The 17,566-nt window shown below is 34.2% G+C and overlaps 1 protein-coding gene across 1 annotated transcript; it reads left to right on the forward strand.

Annotated features, from left to right (window-relative positions):
- The first annotated feature begins 1,818 nt into the window (after window positions 1–1,818).
- Window positions 1,819–8,846, forward strand: LOC147411303 (nucleic acid-binding protein). The gene is made up of 8 exons (XM_086447047.1): window positions 1,819–2,457; window positions 4,416–4,461; window positions 5,139–5,188; window positions 5,331–5,372; window positions 5,942–6,055; window positions 8,040–8,118; window positions 8,239–8,310; window positions 8,407–8,846. Exons 1-8 carry the CDS (start codon window positions 1,892–1,894, stop codon window positions 8,452–8,454), a joined length of 1,017 nt encoding a protein of 338 aa, XP_086303173.1. The 5' UTR covers window positions 1,819–1,891; the 3' UTR covers window positions 8,455–8,846.
- Window positions 8,847–17,566: the final 8,720 nt, after the last annotated feature.

The following is a 17,566-nucleotide window of genomic DNA, read 5'->3' on the forward strand; positions in this document are numbered from 1 at the left end:
CATCATTATTCTATCCATTACCTAAGTCCACTCAATTCAACCCATTCAACTTAAACCCATTCTTATTTTACCCATTACCTAATCCCATTCAACTCAACCCAACACATTATCCAAACCCAATTCTCTACCCAAGCCCAACATCACAACCCATCACCCAATATCATCAAGGTATAACACATATCATCACCCTATCTCACGTCCCTCATCAAACCACCAACTCCCATTACCTTTCTCTAAAAAATTAATTATCCCATTATTTTTCTCTAAATATCATCTACCCACACCTCCAACCTACACCTCCAACCTAATCTACTATATTCATTATTTCAAATCAAATACTTACAACTTACACTTCCCCCTAATCTACCATTATCATTACCTACAAACCCATCTCTACAACCTAAACCTATACCCCTCCTCTAAAATCAAACACTCATCATCTCCCATCAACACATCTTAACCCTACATTTTCACCCACTTTGACACATGGCATCATCTCCCTCACCCTCCCAAAATATCACCAACCACCCTTTTAAATCATTCATTCTCTTAAACTAAACACCACTCAATCACAATCACCATCTTAAACACCCATCATCTCACCTCACCAAAACTCCACCCAAATGGGTTGGGTAGGATCCAAACCATTTGAGTTAAAACTCATTCATTTAACCTTCTTACACAAGTACCCTTCAATCCCCATCAATTTACATATACCCCTATCTTAAACCCTACATCATTTTACCACTTCTCTTCATTTCACCCAACTCTACCTCTTAAAATAACTTTCAAATTCTATATAAAAAAAACCCATCATTCTCAACTCTCAATCCCTAATGAAAAATTAAGAAAAACACCTCTTAAAACTAAAACTCTATCAACTCTCAACTCTTACTCTACTCTCAACTCATCTCACAACTCTCAACTCTCAACCTTCTCTCAAACAAATCAAAAAAAGAAAAAGAAGACTCATCAAGGAAAGTCAAAGGAAGTCAAAGAAGGAACAAGATGGGTTTGGACAAAAGAACACTCTCCAACTTCCCTATTCTACTCATCCCTTTTTCTACACATTTGCACACACCACAATGGTTTAAATCACCAAATGGCCTCTTCTTCAATAAGGGTGCCCTCAATGGTTTGAACTAACATTAAATCGAATCTTTTCGATTTTATTTTTTTTTTTATTTTAAAAAAGATCGAATCCGAGGTTACCACCAACAGTGGATGGAGTAAGGTGCCTAACACCTTCCCTACTCCATAAATGGACCCTCTTACCTTGAATCAAAGGTTGGACCAAACATACTTTATCCATACAAGAGTCATCAAATGTCAAAATGACATAATTTCCAAAAATATGACATCGGCTAACCATTTACACTCATCTCCAGACATGAATGGTAGCGACTCCAAAATCCCCCAAAATGGAGGGATATTTCGAAAATGATGAAAATCCCATGTCTACAAATAATAAGCTAATCTTTTTTAAAGAAATTTTGTTTATAATGATTTAAAATATTTTTTTTCTCATTCGATACTTGTGAATCAGAATTGATGCGTACCCCTATTTTTTAATGATTTCAATTTCATATGTTTTGTAACCAGACCCGAAATTAGAACCGACAAGAATCGAAATAAAAATAAATATACGGATTATGATTTTAAGCATGGTTACTAGATTCACTATGGCACGTGAATCCGAATTCAAACCAAGCGAACCCATGATTCGGGTAAACATAGGTTTTAGGAATTGAACCGGAACTGGCCCATTGACACCTCTAAGATTCGATCCGACCCAAAAACCGGTTCTCTAACCATTCCACATCTCCCACATATCCGCCTTTGCCGCCACAGAGCATTGCCGCTTCGTTTGCTTGGCTTCAAGTTGTAGACAATGGCGAAGGATCGAAAACTTCCGTTACCAGAAACAAACGGCAAACGAAAACAAAGAGATGAAGAAGAAGAAGAAGACTTTGATGCTTCTTCGAAGAGAGATCATGGAAGGAAATCCAAAAAAGCTGAGATCGAAGAATCTGATCACTCGAGCGACTACGAAGGAGACAAGAATTTGAGTAGAAGCAAGAAGAAGAAGAAGAAGATCTCCAACTCTAAGAGAAGAAGCTCTCGTAGGCGCTACAGTGACGAAGATTCATCTTCCTCGTATTCGTCAGAGTCGGATGAATCTGCTTCTGATTCGAAATCGGACGGTTCGGATTACTCTTCAGAGGATAGCGAGAGCGAAGATGAGAGGCGTCGAAGAAAGCGTAAGGAGAGAGAGAGGAGAAGGAGGAAGGAGAGAGAGTATGAGAAAGAGAGGCGTCGAAGGAGGAGAGAAAAGGAGAAGAAGAGAAGGAAGAGAGATAAAGAGGGGAAAGATAAGAAAAAGAAAAAGGAATCGATGAAGGGAGCGGTGACGAATTCGTGGGGGAAGTACGGAATTATTAAGGAAACTGATATGTGGTAAGGATCAGTATTTGTGATTCTTGTTTTTGAAATTCAATTAGGATTTCTTAAAGCGCTGTTATGATGTTTGAATAATTGTTTGTTCTGCATTTTCTCTTATTCATTTTAATATTTGGAGAGCTTTGTTGTATCTTATTGAATTTAAGCCCTGCTTGGTCCACTGTAAAATAATGCATTGCCCTTGCATTAGGCTACATTCATGTACCAATGCATCTGTTTACTGCTACATTTTATTAATTAACAAACCATCATCACCATCACTCTTGTAATACAATAGAAAGGATCATTGTCTTGCTCAATTTCTAGTTTTTGTTGTGTGTGTGAACACCTTTGTGAAGCTCATTTAGTAATTTGATCAAACACCTATTACGTATTTCACCAACCACCTTGTATACCACACCTTCCAAGCCCTTGTTTGATTATGTCAATGAAGGATAAACCCCCAAGTTACCCAACTAATAGTAGCAAATTGAAAGAAGATAAACAATCACACAAAGAAAAAGTAAGAACACAATACCGACAACACGAGATTTTACATGGTTCACTTGAAGGTTACGTTCACGGAGATATGAGCAATGGAGCTCGCTTTCACCATAAAGAAAATGGGGCAAATCGATACAAAGAATCACCTCTTATACTTAGCTTCACCCTCTTCTAGATCTCAATCTTCTCAAACCTCTCATCTCTTGTTTTTTTTTTTTTGAAAAGGAAATCTCTTGGTTTTCTCTCTTTCTTTACTCTCTCCATTAGAAAAGTCTTAAGATTTAAACAAAAGAAAACAAACTACTTTCTTCAGAAGCACCACAAAGTGGGCCACTTAACATTAGTTGCAAAACCCAAAAACACACACACTTGCACTGGGCCTAATTGTTTTAAGCCATAATTGAATAGTTTTTTTTTCAGAAAATTTCAAACAATACTTATCATATCCAACATTAATTGTTATTAAGTAACTAACTATGTGTCAGGGTAACACTAGTAATGTTGGACTCCAATAAAGATGCTAAGACATTGATCACACACCTTAAGATTTCTTTCTCAAACCAAGATTCCCAAGCCATGCATTGACTAATGAAGCAGCTTTGTATTTGGGAAGATATATAAATAAAAGGGAATTCCAAACAAAATTGAGAATCGCCACATGGCCCTAAATCTAATCTATCTATACGAAATGATTTTAATTGAACACCATCTCTAAAATGAATGGTATTTAGATAGCTCTTTCCGAACTCTTGTCCCATAAGAGACTCTAGTAATATTAGATTGCCAACCACCATCGTAGGTCCCATATTTTCTTTCACCAACCTTTCTCCAAAGGTTTTCTTTTTTACACCTTATCTCCAAATCCACATATGCAACAAAACTGTCTTCAGTTCTTTAAAGTATCTACAACTAATACCTTCCACACTTTTGGATGAACAAGCTTTTTGCCTGTCACCTAGATGGAACTTATGTGATCTCGTTACCTCACTCCATTTCCATTGCAAATAAAGTCCCGCACCCACTTTTCTAACCACATAGCTGCATACATTGGCCATAATTCACTTAAAGGATTCGATAGTATGGAGTTTTCTGCTATTTACTTTTTTTGGGATGTTTTGGAAGAAAAAGAAAAAAGCTTCCTTCAAGGCAAGTATAGATCTTCCAACTCCATTGTTGAAAGCATTTGATTCAAATCTGTTACATGAGCTTCCATTTTTAGATGTGGCTAAGAGGTTGCTGACATTAGGAATTTTCATTGATTAGCATATGTTCACAAGCATGGTGTGCTCCTTTATGGTTCACATTATTGTATATATGCTCATCCTCCATGAGAGAGCACATGAAGCAATTAAATATTTTATATTTATTTTCTTAGATAAGCTGGAATTGAAAATTTCGAGTATAACCTCAGGCCTTAATCTTGTTTTTCTATTTCTTACTTCCTTTCTTGATAAATTTTCTGTGTTTCGTAGGAACAAACGTCCAGAGTTCACTGCATGGCTACTAGAAATAAAACAGGTATTTCCGTTTCACACTGCATCAATAATCTAGTGTAGCCACTCAAAACCTTGCAGGTTATTCTTTTATGTAATTACATTTCATTTCGATACATAAGTGCTAAAAAAGTGGGTTTTTTTTCCTTCTTTTTTTGGGGGGGAGGGGGTGGGGGGGATTAAAGCTGGACTTGAATCCATGACCTTGAAGTTGCATTGCAATATGTCAACCGAGCTTTTGGTCCAAGCCCTTGAATAGTTGAATTAATGTATACAATGGTCTGTAAGATACCTTGAGTGGATGTGTACAACTATCTCAAAGACAGATTTAGTTGCTGGGAAATTTGTAAGTTGCAGAAGCCTCTTGTCCAACTATAAATTCTCACAGATTTTGCAAACCGACAGTGCAGTATTTTGGAACATTTATTATTATTATATAATCTATGATCAACCTGTATGCAATTTGAAGTGGTGCCTTCTGTCTTGTTTTGGACCAAAAAATGTAGTTATTGCACATTTGCATCAAACTAAATTTTGCATCATCTTTTTTTGTTATAAAATAAGAGTCATTTGCATTTGATGTATATGATTTTTTGGTTCAATATTTTGAGGGCGATCTTTTTGTATCAATAAATCAAATTTCATATAGCGCTATTGGAGTTTGTTGCAACACTTTATAAGTCCTTGGACTTTGAACTACAGGTGAACTTGGAAACACTACCTAACTGGGAAGAGAAGCAAATGTTCAAAGAGTAAGGCTCATTCAACCTTCATCATACTCCACCTGGGATCATGTGTAGACCTGACGTAGAGTAAACAGTACCTTTTTTATTGTGTTTGGATTGTTTTAAGTGCTACTATAATGCGCCAAGCTAACATTTATCCTTTGTACAGGTTCATGGAGGATCATAATACAGCTACTTTTCCTTCAAAAAAGTAAGGGTGCCTTTGCTTTATCAACCTTGTATCCATTTGTTTAATCTTTCCATTTTGAAATGTTAAGGTTGTCGTTTCTGTATGGGAAGGAATATGAGTTTGCTTGTGTTTTTTTTTTTCTTTGTTATTATTGTTTTTTTATTTTTTTGGTAAGAGTTCCTTTGGTTTCTTAGTAGTAGGTTGTGTCTCTTTCTCAGAGACATTGAACACATGTTTCTTCAGTTTATTTTCATTGAATACATATTGGTGTAAGTAGATAATCTGGGATTGCTTCAACCAATGGGACAAATTGAGCTCTTTTCAATGAATTTCCACCACACCCATTTCCAAACTCATCTTAAGAAAGACTTGGCTGATATTTTTTGTTCATGGGGAATCTTTTCCACTCTTGTAGTTTAATTCGTTTCAGATTGTGTGCATATATTTTCATTTTTCCTTAATGACATTCATTCTCCTTTTTTACATGTCATTTTGTCTCTGTAGTTATCATTTATCAAAAATAGATCTGTTATCAATTTAAGTTATTGCAATGCTGCAAGTAAAACTTATTTAAATATCTGTGGTTGCAGATATTATGGTCTAGATGCTTATCACAAGCGTGAGATGGAAAAAGAAATGAAAAAGGGTTTTAAAAGAATTGTGGAATCTGAGCGTACGGTATTCAATGACGAAGAACAACGTCGGTATGTATATATTTTGGATGAATTTTCCAGTGGAGTAAAAGTACACGTAGCATCATTAATCTTGACTTTTCAGGTTTTCAATGACTACCATTTGCTTATTAAAAAAATTAAGACAACAATGGTTTTGAATTTAGCACACTAACTTTAGTTAATTAGTTTCATCTGTTGTTTCATAAATTGAGCACTAAGTTCTATTTGCTTGGACTTCTCATTCTGTCATTTTATTTATCTCATGTTCTTTTGTAATACACACTTGAATAGCAATGATATACTGTGGGGTTTGTCGAGGAGATACAAAGTTGATAAAATTAAAAAAAGAAGTAAATTTGATCTTTGGTTTTTTATTTGGTCTATATAGCCTAAGTATAATGCTTGCAGCGATAGTATAAGAAAGTAATTTAGCTTAAAGGCCTTGGGTGACACAGAGTAGGCCCTAGGAATTACCATCCCCTTATCTAAAACTTGTCTGTACTTTGAATCTTCAACCAAGACGCTTCTTTTATGAGATGCAATGACTGAAAAGAGAGCATAAGTTGAGGCTAAGTTAATGCATTTTTTGTTTTGGTAAGATGCATTTGAAAGATTAGGTTTTTAGGATTCGTGTTCTGTATCTTCAAATGTTTAAGCTTGACTTAAAGAAGTCTCTTCAAGATTAAGCCTCCTTTTGGCATTCCATTTCAATATACCCTGAAACCTATGTAACATTGACATGGAATATATGTCTGCGCCCGACACAGATGTTAGGCGTCTGTCTAACAAGGCATCTTTGAGAAGTCCAACCGCCGACTCATTCAGCGGCATGCATTATCATATAATATTTGGATACATTTAAATTAGAGGTTCTTTGAAAGAATAAAATAAAGAAACATGTGAAAGGTGAAGGAAAACATTTCAACATACCATAGAGCTATCCTATAACTTAAAATTAGAGTCATAAGAGGGAAAGGCTATTAGACAAGTAGACAACCATAATTGTGTTCACTAACTGAATGTGTTAAGAGTATGGAGGATGCAACAGTTTCTTAGAGATCATTTATAAAAAAAATCAGCAAGAAAAGACTGCACTGCCATAAACGCCAGGATGTGCCTTGGGACGTGTCCACAGAAATCCATCTCTATACTGGTCAACATGGAAAAAAGCACCCTTAAATTCTGTCTTTTTTATTCTGTTCTTTTTTGATAGATAAGCTGGAGGAATGGGATTCATTTAACCGACCCAAATCTTTGGGATTAGTCTTCGATGATGACGATGATTGGTACATTGAACCACGACTTTAAAGCTGTAATTCGACTGAACTATGGGTCCAGCCCATATTGCTACTTCCTATGATTCCTTGATTGATTAATTAAATATATTGGAGCCCACAAGGATCCTGTTTCTTTAAACATAGAAGTTCCTAAGAACTTTCATGTTGTTACATCCACCTTCAGATACTACTTACTATGATGCTTCTTGAGCTTTTGAGTATCTCCTAGATCCTATATCTTCCTCTCAATTTCGTTAGGTCATACTATCTAAGCTCTACCCTCTCTTAACCAATTAGGGGAGAACTTGCTGTAGGGTCAGTTTCACCATCTTCTCTTGAAATAATATTCTACATCCCTTGAAGTCTTTCTCTTCCTACTCCATTTTTGTTCAAATAATCAAAAACTCCGTACTTTGTGTAAAATTTTTCCATAAATGTTTGTTGTGTAGCTTCAACTTACATGATCATTGAGGGTATAGTACAATGATGTAATGACAGTAGCCTAAATAGAAAGCCAGACCAGAGTAAAATGCATGGAGAACTGAAGACTTTGGGACTTGGGATTATTAATTATTGTTGATCTACATTCAAAGTTCCAAACCATAATTTTTCATTTTCATGGATCTAAGCACAGTAAGTAAGTTGGGTCACCAAGGTTGACTCTGTTATTTGCATTAACTATTTAGATTTTAAAGCTACTTGTTTTGAGGGTTTTACGGGGTCTTGTTGTACTTCAGGCACGAGTTGATGCTAGCACGTGAAAAACAAAAGGAAGAACAAGTGGAAACTTTAAAGCACTCTATGCAGACAGGAATGGTATATATTCCACCTCTCATTCTTCTTTTTTAAATTTATGTATTTTTAAATTACAACAAATAAAGAATAAAATAAAAGCTTTCCAAGTATAATCTAACTTATTCTGCTCTAAATTCTCAGGCTCAAGCAATGAAAGAGCAAGCTCAGCTAAGGGAGGAAATGGCTTACCAGTACAAGCTTGGCAATTTCGAGGTGAATATCACACCCCCTCCCCTGCCCCATGTTTCTGTTTGTCAAATTCTTTTCTTGTAGATGATTAATAAACATTTCGTTAATTTATATATTCAGGCTGCTGCTGCAATTCAGAGACGATTGGATCCAGATGTCGCTATGTGAGGTGTACTTAACGTGCGTGCATGCATGCATGCATGTTCTTTCATGGTTATGTAATCTGAATTTGATCTTGGTATAATGCTCCCTAATTTCTTTTATAAGTTATATTAATGTTATGGGATTTGGAGAAAACTCTTGGTGAAAGTAGTCAGATCATCATCATTGTCGTCAAAGCCTTATCCCAAGGATTTGGGGTTGGCTGAACATTCCACTTTGTGCGGAACAGAATGACGTATCTGATCAAGGCTCATGTTTAGAGGTGATTGACAATTCTCCTGTATCCAGGTTTGGGACTGACAATGTAGTGTAAAAGAAACACTATATGCAGGCTGAGTTAAAAACTTTTACTAGATAATGGTTCGGTGATTAATATTGAACATGATGCTTTGATTTTCTGGGCTTCACATCGAGCGATCCTTGAATATACTTTCACGCCGCCTTCCTCTAAGGGGTATAGTGTCAATGGACCAGGAACAAAGTAATTTCCAGACCAAATGAAATTTGGAATATCGTGTCTGCAAGATTTTCTTCATTAATCTTTTGGTTGGTGGTGGAAAGCACCGAAAATAGTTATAATTGGTGATTAGCTTCTCTTAAGTAGTGTTTGCTGACCGGCTTTAAACTCATTCCGAATCCGTTATTGGTTTGTAACGTATTTCAAAATTTCACCAATATCATATATCTGTCTTGAACTGTCTTTAATTAATGAGTGAGTGTGAGCAGATATGTTCAAATATTCTCGACCTCCAACCAAAAGTCATTTTTCATGGTAAAAGAGTCATGCTGGATGGTACCTCATATCGCACATCTTCACATGAAAGTGGATAGGAACCATATCTCGAGGAAAGCATCTATGATTCTCATACACTTTTTACGTCAGGAAGTGCAATGTGAGGTCCACTCTTGAGGTCACTTCGGTATTATTTTCTAGTAAAATAGCAGGATACATTTATTTATTATTTATTTTATTTTTGGGTCAATTGGATCCATTAGTGTTTAGTGGGTTGTGCATCCAACATTTGTCTCTCTAGATTAAACATGGCTCCTAGTGATAAGAAGAAAATTTATTTTTGTTGGTTTGCTTAACTTAGTTCGATTCATTAATATAAGTATCATGTTAAAAAAATAAACCATAACTTGTGACTGTAGATCATGGTTTCGCCATGTGTTGAATCTGATGTGAATTCTTTCTCTCTCTCTGTCAAAGATATGTTATAAATTGAATTAATAAATGCTACAATCACGAATTTTCATTTTATATAAATCATAAATATTTAAATTTTGAAAACTTATTTATACAAATAAATATTAAAAAAAAGAAACATTTTTCTTACTTAGTAAAGATTTCACGTCTTATTTAGCGTCGTTTTGCTCAAATAAATTATCACAGTGACAATCTAACACCACAGTCCTCTCAATTTCATGGAAAATTTTTAATTAAAATATAAAAAAATCGAAAATCAAATTTCCTTTGAACTTAATCCAAGGTTTTTTTTAATAGAGTGCTACTAAACTTTCATATAACTCTCAAATTTAAAATAAAAATTCAATTGTGAAAAATAATTTTTATAGGAATTTCTTTTTAAAATTCATATAATTTTGTCCACCAATCATGATTTTGAATGCCACAAATTGAACCCAAAGACTTTTTGCCGAGAGTGAAATCCTTACCAACTTAGTAAGGCTAGTTGGATTCATATCAAAATCCATCCAAACTGAGTTGACTCAATGTTTCAAAATTGAGTCATGATGATCCAGACGTTGTCCCGTTTCTATATCAATGTACAGTGTCATTTTTATTGGATTTTAAATGAGTTAAGAGCCACTTTGAACTCTAATAAAGACGTGCCATGTAGACGACCCCAACTCTTGAAAGATAATAAATCTGGATTGGATCGTTTTTTGACTAAGTCAAGCTGTTTCTTAGCGTTCTTTTTTATGATTGAACTTGTAGTTCTTATTTAGAAAGTAATACACTTTTGACCCCTTACATACTGCATGACAGCTGGGATTCTAAGGATTCCCACTGAAGCGTATCCGTATAAAATCAATATTAATAATCTCTAAAAGATATCAATAAATTTCTGTTTTTCATCCCAACCGTTGAATAGAAACCAAATGTGAAACTTTTGTGGGCCCCGGAATATTCCTATTTAAATTCTAATTTCCCGATTCCTTGGAATGTTAGGATTTGATGTCAGAACGGATTGCCATTTTCGTAATATGGTATAAAATTTGGGGCATTTTTTTTATTTCTTGACTGTGTTCTTAGTTAGGAAACCATACTGAAGTATCGTAGAAGAATAGAAATAGAAGCAATTTACCGTCACAGTTCGTAAACATGAAATCTTTTTGGGTGTCGTTGGGATTCGACCGTTATGAGGACTCCTAAAATTAGAAAGAAAATAGAAGTGTTTTTGAATCCCTCTTGAACTCTAATTATTCTAATTTCAAACTTTCTAATTCGAGTAAACTACGAAAATAGAAACTCTGTTTCTCTCTTATAACTTTCTCTCCTTCTCACCACACTAAACCCATTCTCTCTCTCTCTCTCTCACACACACACACATAATGGTGAAATTCCTTGGAAGTGAAGAGATTCTCGAGACGTTGCTGATCGTAGTAAAGATGGAACTCGAAGCTTTTGAAGCTCGTCAAGCGTCCAACACGAATGCTGATGAGAAAGAAAGAAACAACAAAGGAAAGAATAAACTCATCGACTTAGCACCACAAGCCATCATTGCAAAGAAGAAAAGGTGTGTCATCTTGAAGCCGAAGGAAAAGGGTAAATCTCCGATGCTTCAGCTTCCATCATTATCACCACCACTGTCTTCATCACCACCAATTCCCGCCAAAATGATGAAAACTATTAATGAAGTTCGGGGAACGTATCCAGTTTGGATTGGAGAGAAGACCCTCTTTGCTAGTGATGTTAATCCATCTCTTAGTCGTCTTTTTCTTCCTAAGAGCCAAGCTTTGATCGAATTCTTGACTCATGAGGAGAGACAATTGTTGGAAAATAAGAAAAATCCTGCAAGTCTAGATGTAATGATGGTGGATCCCACAGGTTGGTCATGGAATCTTAAGTTCAAGTGGTGGCAAAGCATCGACAAGTACGTGTTAACGACGGGTTGGATGGATTTTGTTAAAGAAAATAAGTTAGAGAGTAAGATCGATATTGTTGAGTTGTGGGCCTTTCGACGACCTAATGAACATGGTGGTGCATTGGAACTCTGTTTCGCTATCAATGTTCAAAGAAAAAGAAGATTTGATTGTAGTGGAGCTAGTACAAGTGGTGCAAGCAGTTAGGGTTTTTTATTATTTTTGGTGGGCATTAATTTGGACTCTTTCCAATTTTGATTCTCTGTTTCAAGGGTTTTTTTTATTGTTTCCTGCTAGGGTTTTGTTATCAATGTCTATATTTCATATGTTCTGTATTAATTGATGGGTTTTCCTCCATTCCTCTGTTGTAATAAATTTAAAGATTCTGCTTTTTTATTTTTTTTAACGATGTTTGGTTTGAAGTTTGACCTTACGTGTGCCCTCATGGAATACATGCACTTTGGAAATTGGAATGTGAGGGCATTTTGATAAAAAATAATTTTTTTCAAAGGTATTTTCGGTACAAATTCCGAAATCCGAATTCCAATTTCCAATGTGATCGATCGTTTGAGGTTCTCTCAACGAAACATACGGATGAGATTAGAGAATTTCTAGGTTTTACAAGATTTCGAATCCCCATATGGATTCTCCCTTCTCAACCGTTTGTTTGCTATAAATATTTCTGAATGTGGGTCCACTGACCTTTTAAGAATTGGTCCCACTTTGGTGTTCTAAAGTCTAAACCATAAGTTTCATAACTCATTGAGTCGACTTGCTAATTGGGTGAGTCAACTGGACTCACTTGGACTTTAGCACTAAAACTCGTTTAAAGCAACTTTTGAGTCAGCTAGATAACTCGTCCGAGTCCCTTGAAAATACTCTGATTCGGGTAAAAATCAACCAAGTTTTGCTCCTATATTTAATAGTAATGCTAAGTAACATTGAAATTGACCCCAATTCTCACATTACTACGTGGATGTATGCATGAGTCATATATGTTTTTCAAAACAAAGTCCCTAGAAATCATAAATGGACCCAGACATTCAAGTTGGGCCCAATTTTTAAGATAAGCCTTTTAAATATTGAATTTTGGATTTTCACAGATAAAATTCATGATCTAATAAATTTAAGTGATCCACATTAAGTACTAAGCCCATACACCTAACAAATGGTTAAGTCAGAAAAATCCATTGGAACGGATCAGACCGATTATCAAATAATATTTAAATTAATTATGTAAAACCCATCTAAGAAAGGGACATAATTAAAAATACCCTCGTAACCTAAGTCTATAAATAAGAAAGTCTCATTCATTTGAAGGGGACCTGGATCACTTTCTCTTAGAAGACAAAAGTTCTCCTTCTGAAGAAAAAGAAGCTCTCAAATTCTTCTCTAAAGAGAAAGTAAGATTCTTCAAAAGAGACTTAGACTCTGATTCAAGAGAAGATTAAGCCTAAAAATCATTTTTAAGAAATCAAGAAATATTTCTTTTTTGTTCAAATGTAAAGTTCGGAGAGAAGAAAATCTATAGAAAACCTACAAAATATTAAGTATCAAAATTCTTTTTTAGAAATCAAGAAATTATTCTCAATCGATCAAGTGCATACGTGTATGGATTTTGGCACCATATTTATTAGAATCTTAACATGCATCCACGTCCTTTCATGGTTATGTAATGTGACTTTGGTCTTGGTAATTGCTCTCTAATTTCTTTTATAAGTTATATTAATATTTTGGGATTTGGAGTAAATGTAAATTTAGTCTCTAGCTTTCTATGTGTCTTTTGGAGAAACGGGTAACTCTTAGACCAGCATAGGTTGGTGGAAAGAAATGCCTTCTCTGTATTATTGCACAAATGCCATTCATCCCGAGGGTGTTGTGGCCCACCATTCAATGTGAGATCTATTAGGCAAAAAGGCGAGCTGGTATGTTTTTGGCACAAGAACTCTTGGTGAACGTAGTCGATCATCATCATAATCGTCAAAGCCTTATCTCAAGGATTTGGGATCGATTGAACATTCCACTTTGTTTGGAGCCCACACTAGCACGAATGGAATGACGTATCTGATCAAGGTTCATGTTAGTAGGTGATGGATTTTTACACCGACTATCAACCCAATACAATCCTCCTTTATCTAGGTTTTGAGGCCGACAATGTAGTGTAAAAGAAAAACTATACAGACTGAGTTAAACTTACTAGCTAATGTTTGGTGATTAATATTGAACTTGATGCTTTGATTTTTCGGGCCCTAATTAAAAGTTCAGCAACATTGATATTCCAATTTTCTTTTGGTCTGGAAATTACTCTCCGTGTCCATTTGACACTACCCCTTAGAGGAGTGCAGCCTTATAGCATATTCAAGGATTGCTCGATGTGCAAGCAGAGTTTTTTTGCGTCTCACGATTTCTTCATCAATCTTTTGGTTGGTGTGGATGGCACATAAAATAGTTAAAATTGGCGATTAGCTTGTCTTAGGTGGTGTTTGTTTACCAGCATGAAACTCATTCGGAGTAGAGTTCTCTTCCGTTATTGATTAGTAGTGTATTTCAAACTTTAATTTCGCCGATAAAATTCTGTTATTTGAATTATCTTTAAATAGTGAGTGAGGTAAGCTAATATGTTCAATTATTCTCAACTTCTAATGAAAAGTCACTTTTCATAGACACTCCTAAAGTACCATGACACATTTTTTTTTTTTTTAAATATATATTTATTTTTTATTCAAGTCAATTACAAGTACAATTATGATGGCCACGCACCGCTCCAAGTAGTGGGGTATAGCCTGAGTGCGGGGTGTAGGACTAGTCTGGTGCACGCAAACTGGCCCGAATACCCTTCGTTATAAAATAAAATAAAATAAAAAAAGTACAATTATGATGTTAAAAAAATATTCTAAGAATTAAATAAAAATAATAATAATAAAAATAAAACTAGATTTACTTCTCTTTTCTTTTGTATCTTCAACCATAAGATTCTATGTCCTTTAACCTTTACACCTGAGACAAGATAAGATTATTTTTGAGAAGTGGAATTTTGGATTTTTCAAAAAGGATTCATAAAAGAAATTTATCATGGGGATTAAAGAGTTTGACGATAACGTATTTTGAGAAAAAAATCAATGGTTTTTTAACTGGTGATTGAAGACAATAGCATTTAGCTCATCCAACAAGTCATTGTGACGATAGGTCACGAGTACAGTATCCAGTATGAGCATTAAAGGCACACTCTCACTTACTTGGTGTGTATGATGTGCAGGTGTTGCACGTGCCTTGGGACTAGTCTTTAAACAAGATCATGGTCTATGGACTGATCAAAACCTAATTATGGGTCCGGTCTGCTGTTTACAGGATATCTAGTTATAAAAAAAAAATAAAAAATAAAAAAATTTCAATTATTGACGGCTGACCCACAACAAAATATACTCTCACCCCAATGCCTCTAGTCAAAGATGCGATGGATTATCTCTTTCTTTATATACTTTCCTATGTTTATTTATTTGATAATAAAAAACGTAACACTCTAAGAAGCCGTGACTTTTGACTATTGATCAAAAATCAGGATTGAATTTTCCATGCCTTGATTCTGGTAAAAATAAATTGACTGTCTCTCTCTCTCTTTCTCTCTCAAGCCCTTGTTATAAACTGAATTAATAGATACTTGCTACAATCACAAAATCTCATTTTATTTAGATCATAAATATGTAAATATACAAATAAACATCAAAATCCATCCAAACTTAGCTGACTAATTTTCAAAAAATAGTTGTCTCGATCATCTTTTGACCAAGTCATAGAGACTAGAATATTTCTTGACCAACACTTGCTCAACAACAATCATAGTTAGTAATTCTCTGAATAATTCGTGAATTATACTCGAATTTTCTCGATGTTAAAATAAATAATTAAAACTTATGTTCAATTCAACTATTGTAAAAAATTTATGACTTCTTGATCTTTTTCGAATTTTTCATGGTTTTTGTTTTTTTGCTTTTTGAATTAGATAAATAAAAAATACTTTCTAAAAAGAGCGATAAAGACACAAACTAACCCTTGTTTTTATAATAAAAAAAAAAATTACGTCTTGCATGATACTAATTTCATTATTCTTTTTTTACACTTAAAACTTTCACCACTAGACAATTATTAACCATTGTCAAGTATCGAATCTCAAGATTATCGAAGAACAAATTAGTTTTTTACTTCTTTTATATCTTCTCTCTTCTCCATAGATCTTTTGAACATGAGACTTGGTAATTCAATTAAGAGAGTATGTGCTTTGCATTATAAACATTTGAGTTAATAGTAAGAAAAAAAAATTATGTTCTTAATTTAAAATTTTTCTTTGTAAGAGGTAAAATGTCTAATAAATATATGTATAACTATGGAAGTGTTCTTGATTTGTAAAAAGGCTTTCAAACACATCATGCATAGAAATATCAATGTTCTTAATTTACAAAACGATGAAGGCTAATGTTGGTGATTTTTAAAAATGAGATAATCTTTACTATTGTAATGACAGAAGACAGCGTAGAAGTGCTTCGACACCAAAACTTGCATTCCAAAATTGCCCCCACCTTAACATTAAAACTTAATATTATCAGGATAATTTTGGTTAAATACTAAGAAAATTGCAATCAAATGTTCCTAAAAGGAAGTTGGTTAGTTTTCAAAATTACAAAAATGTCATTTTTTACTATACAATCTTCAAAACCACCCTCTAATTAATATTTTACATTGTAATCACACATCCCTAAAAAATTTCAAAATTATAAAAATATCCTTTTTAACTATATAATCTTCAAAAACCACCCTTTAATCAATATTTTAACTTACGATAAGCCCTTCGCATACATGTACAATTGTACATGCTACCTTTTAGTAGATATTAAAAAGATTAGGGAGTTCCTTAACTCTGTGGATATGAGTATCGTGGAAAATTTAATCTGTATGCACACGAATTTTTGAAAGTTTTCTAAAGTGTTGAGTATAAATAATACTTGAACCATTTCCGTATCACATTTATGTCATTCGTTAACTTTTTTACTGAATTTTTAAACGGAACTGTTGAATTTATATTTTGAAGGGTGGCTCTAGTTGCACACACCGAGGTGGCTAATTGTACCTACTTTTAAGTGGAAAATGTAAAAAAAAATTAAAAATAAAATTACCCTTTTGTATTATTCATTGTACCCATCACAACCTATTGAACAAAAAACATACTTCTTCTTCTCCTCTTCCTTCGTTCTTTTGTTGTGCAGAAGTGTAACAAGAGTAAAGAAAAAATAAAAAACAAACACACAAGATTTATGTGGTTTGGACAAATTACCTACGCCCCCAGATAAGGAGAAAAATTCACTATCAATGATAAAGATTACAGACTCTATATCCATAGCTGCAATGAACCTCACAGGGCAAAAACATAAAGAAACCTACTAGAAAATACAATATATAACCAAAAAAATCGCCTTCGGGCCAAGCCCACTCCACATCAAGAAAGGTCCCTTTTGATACTACCTTTACCTCTTGAAGTCCAAGCCCGATAAGAATACTAGACACCTCACAACATTCTTCTTCTCCTCTCTCTCTCTCTCTCTCTCTCTCTCTCTTCATATCATCTCCTTTTGAATTTTGTAAGAGGTTGAATTAATGGATATTAGGTTTTATATTTTTTCTTCAACTTATCTCATTTCTTTTATTTTTTACATTTAATCATATGGAAGATTGAAAAATCACTATTAAAATCTCCAAAACAATGATTTTGCATTAAAGAACTTGAAGATTTTTTAGATAAATTTTGTTTTGTCGGTTCATACTGAATTTGTTTTATCAATTTCACTAGGCACCCATCAAATATTACTAAACATATTCAATAAGTACTGGCCAAACAAAATTTATTATTAAACATTACAAAATCGATTCGATAAGTCCCTACCAAACATAACTTTCTCCTATAATTGGTTTCGACTCAATTGGAGGTGTCAGGGTAAGAAAAACAAGTAAGATCAAAGCTAAA

The sequence above is a fragment of the Akebia trifoliata genome, chromosome 1, assembly GCF_017979445.1.
Source record: "Akebia trifoliata isolate Shusen 1 chromosome 1, ASM1797944v1, whole genome shotgun sequence".
In the NCBI taxonomy this organism is placed as follows: Eukaryota; Viridiplantae; Streptophyta; class Magnoliopsida; order Ranunculales; family Lardizabalaceae; genus Akebia; species Akebia trifoliata.

Excerpts from the sequence above, each read along its gene's own strand:
- LOC147411303 (XM_086447047.1), top strand. The coding sequence starts at position 1,892 with ATGGCGAAGGATCGAAAACTTCCGTTACCAGAAACAAACGGCAAACGA. Across the intron at positions 5,373-5,941 it reads GCTACTTTTCCTTCAAAAAA|ATATTATGGTCTAGATGCTT; the intron begins GTAAGGGTGCCT and ends CTGTGGTTGCAG. Across the intron at positions 8,311-8,406 it reads ACAAGCTTGGCAATTTCGAG|GCTGCTGCTGCAATTCAGAG; the intron begins GTGAATATCACA and ends TTATATATTCAG.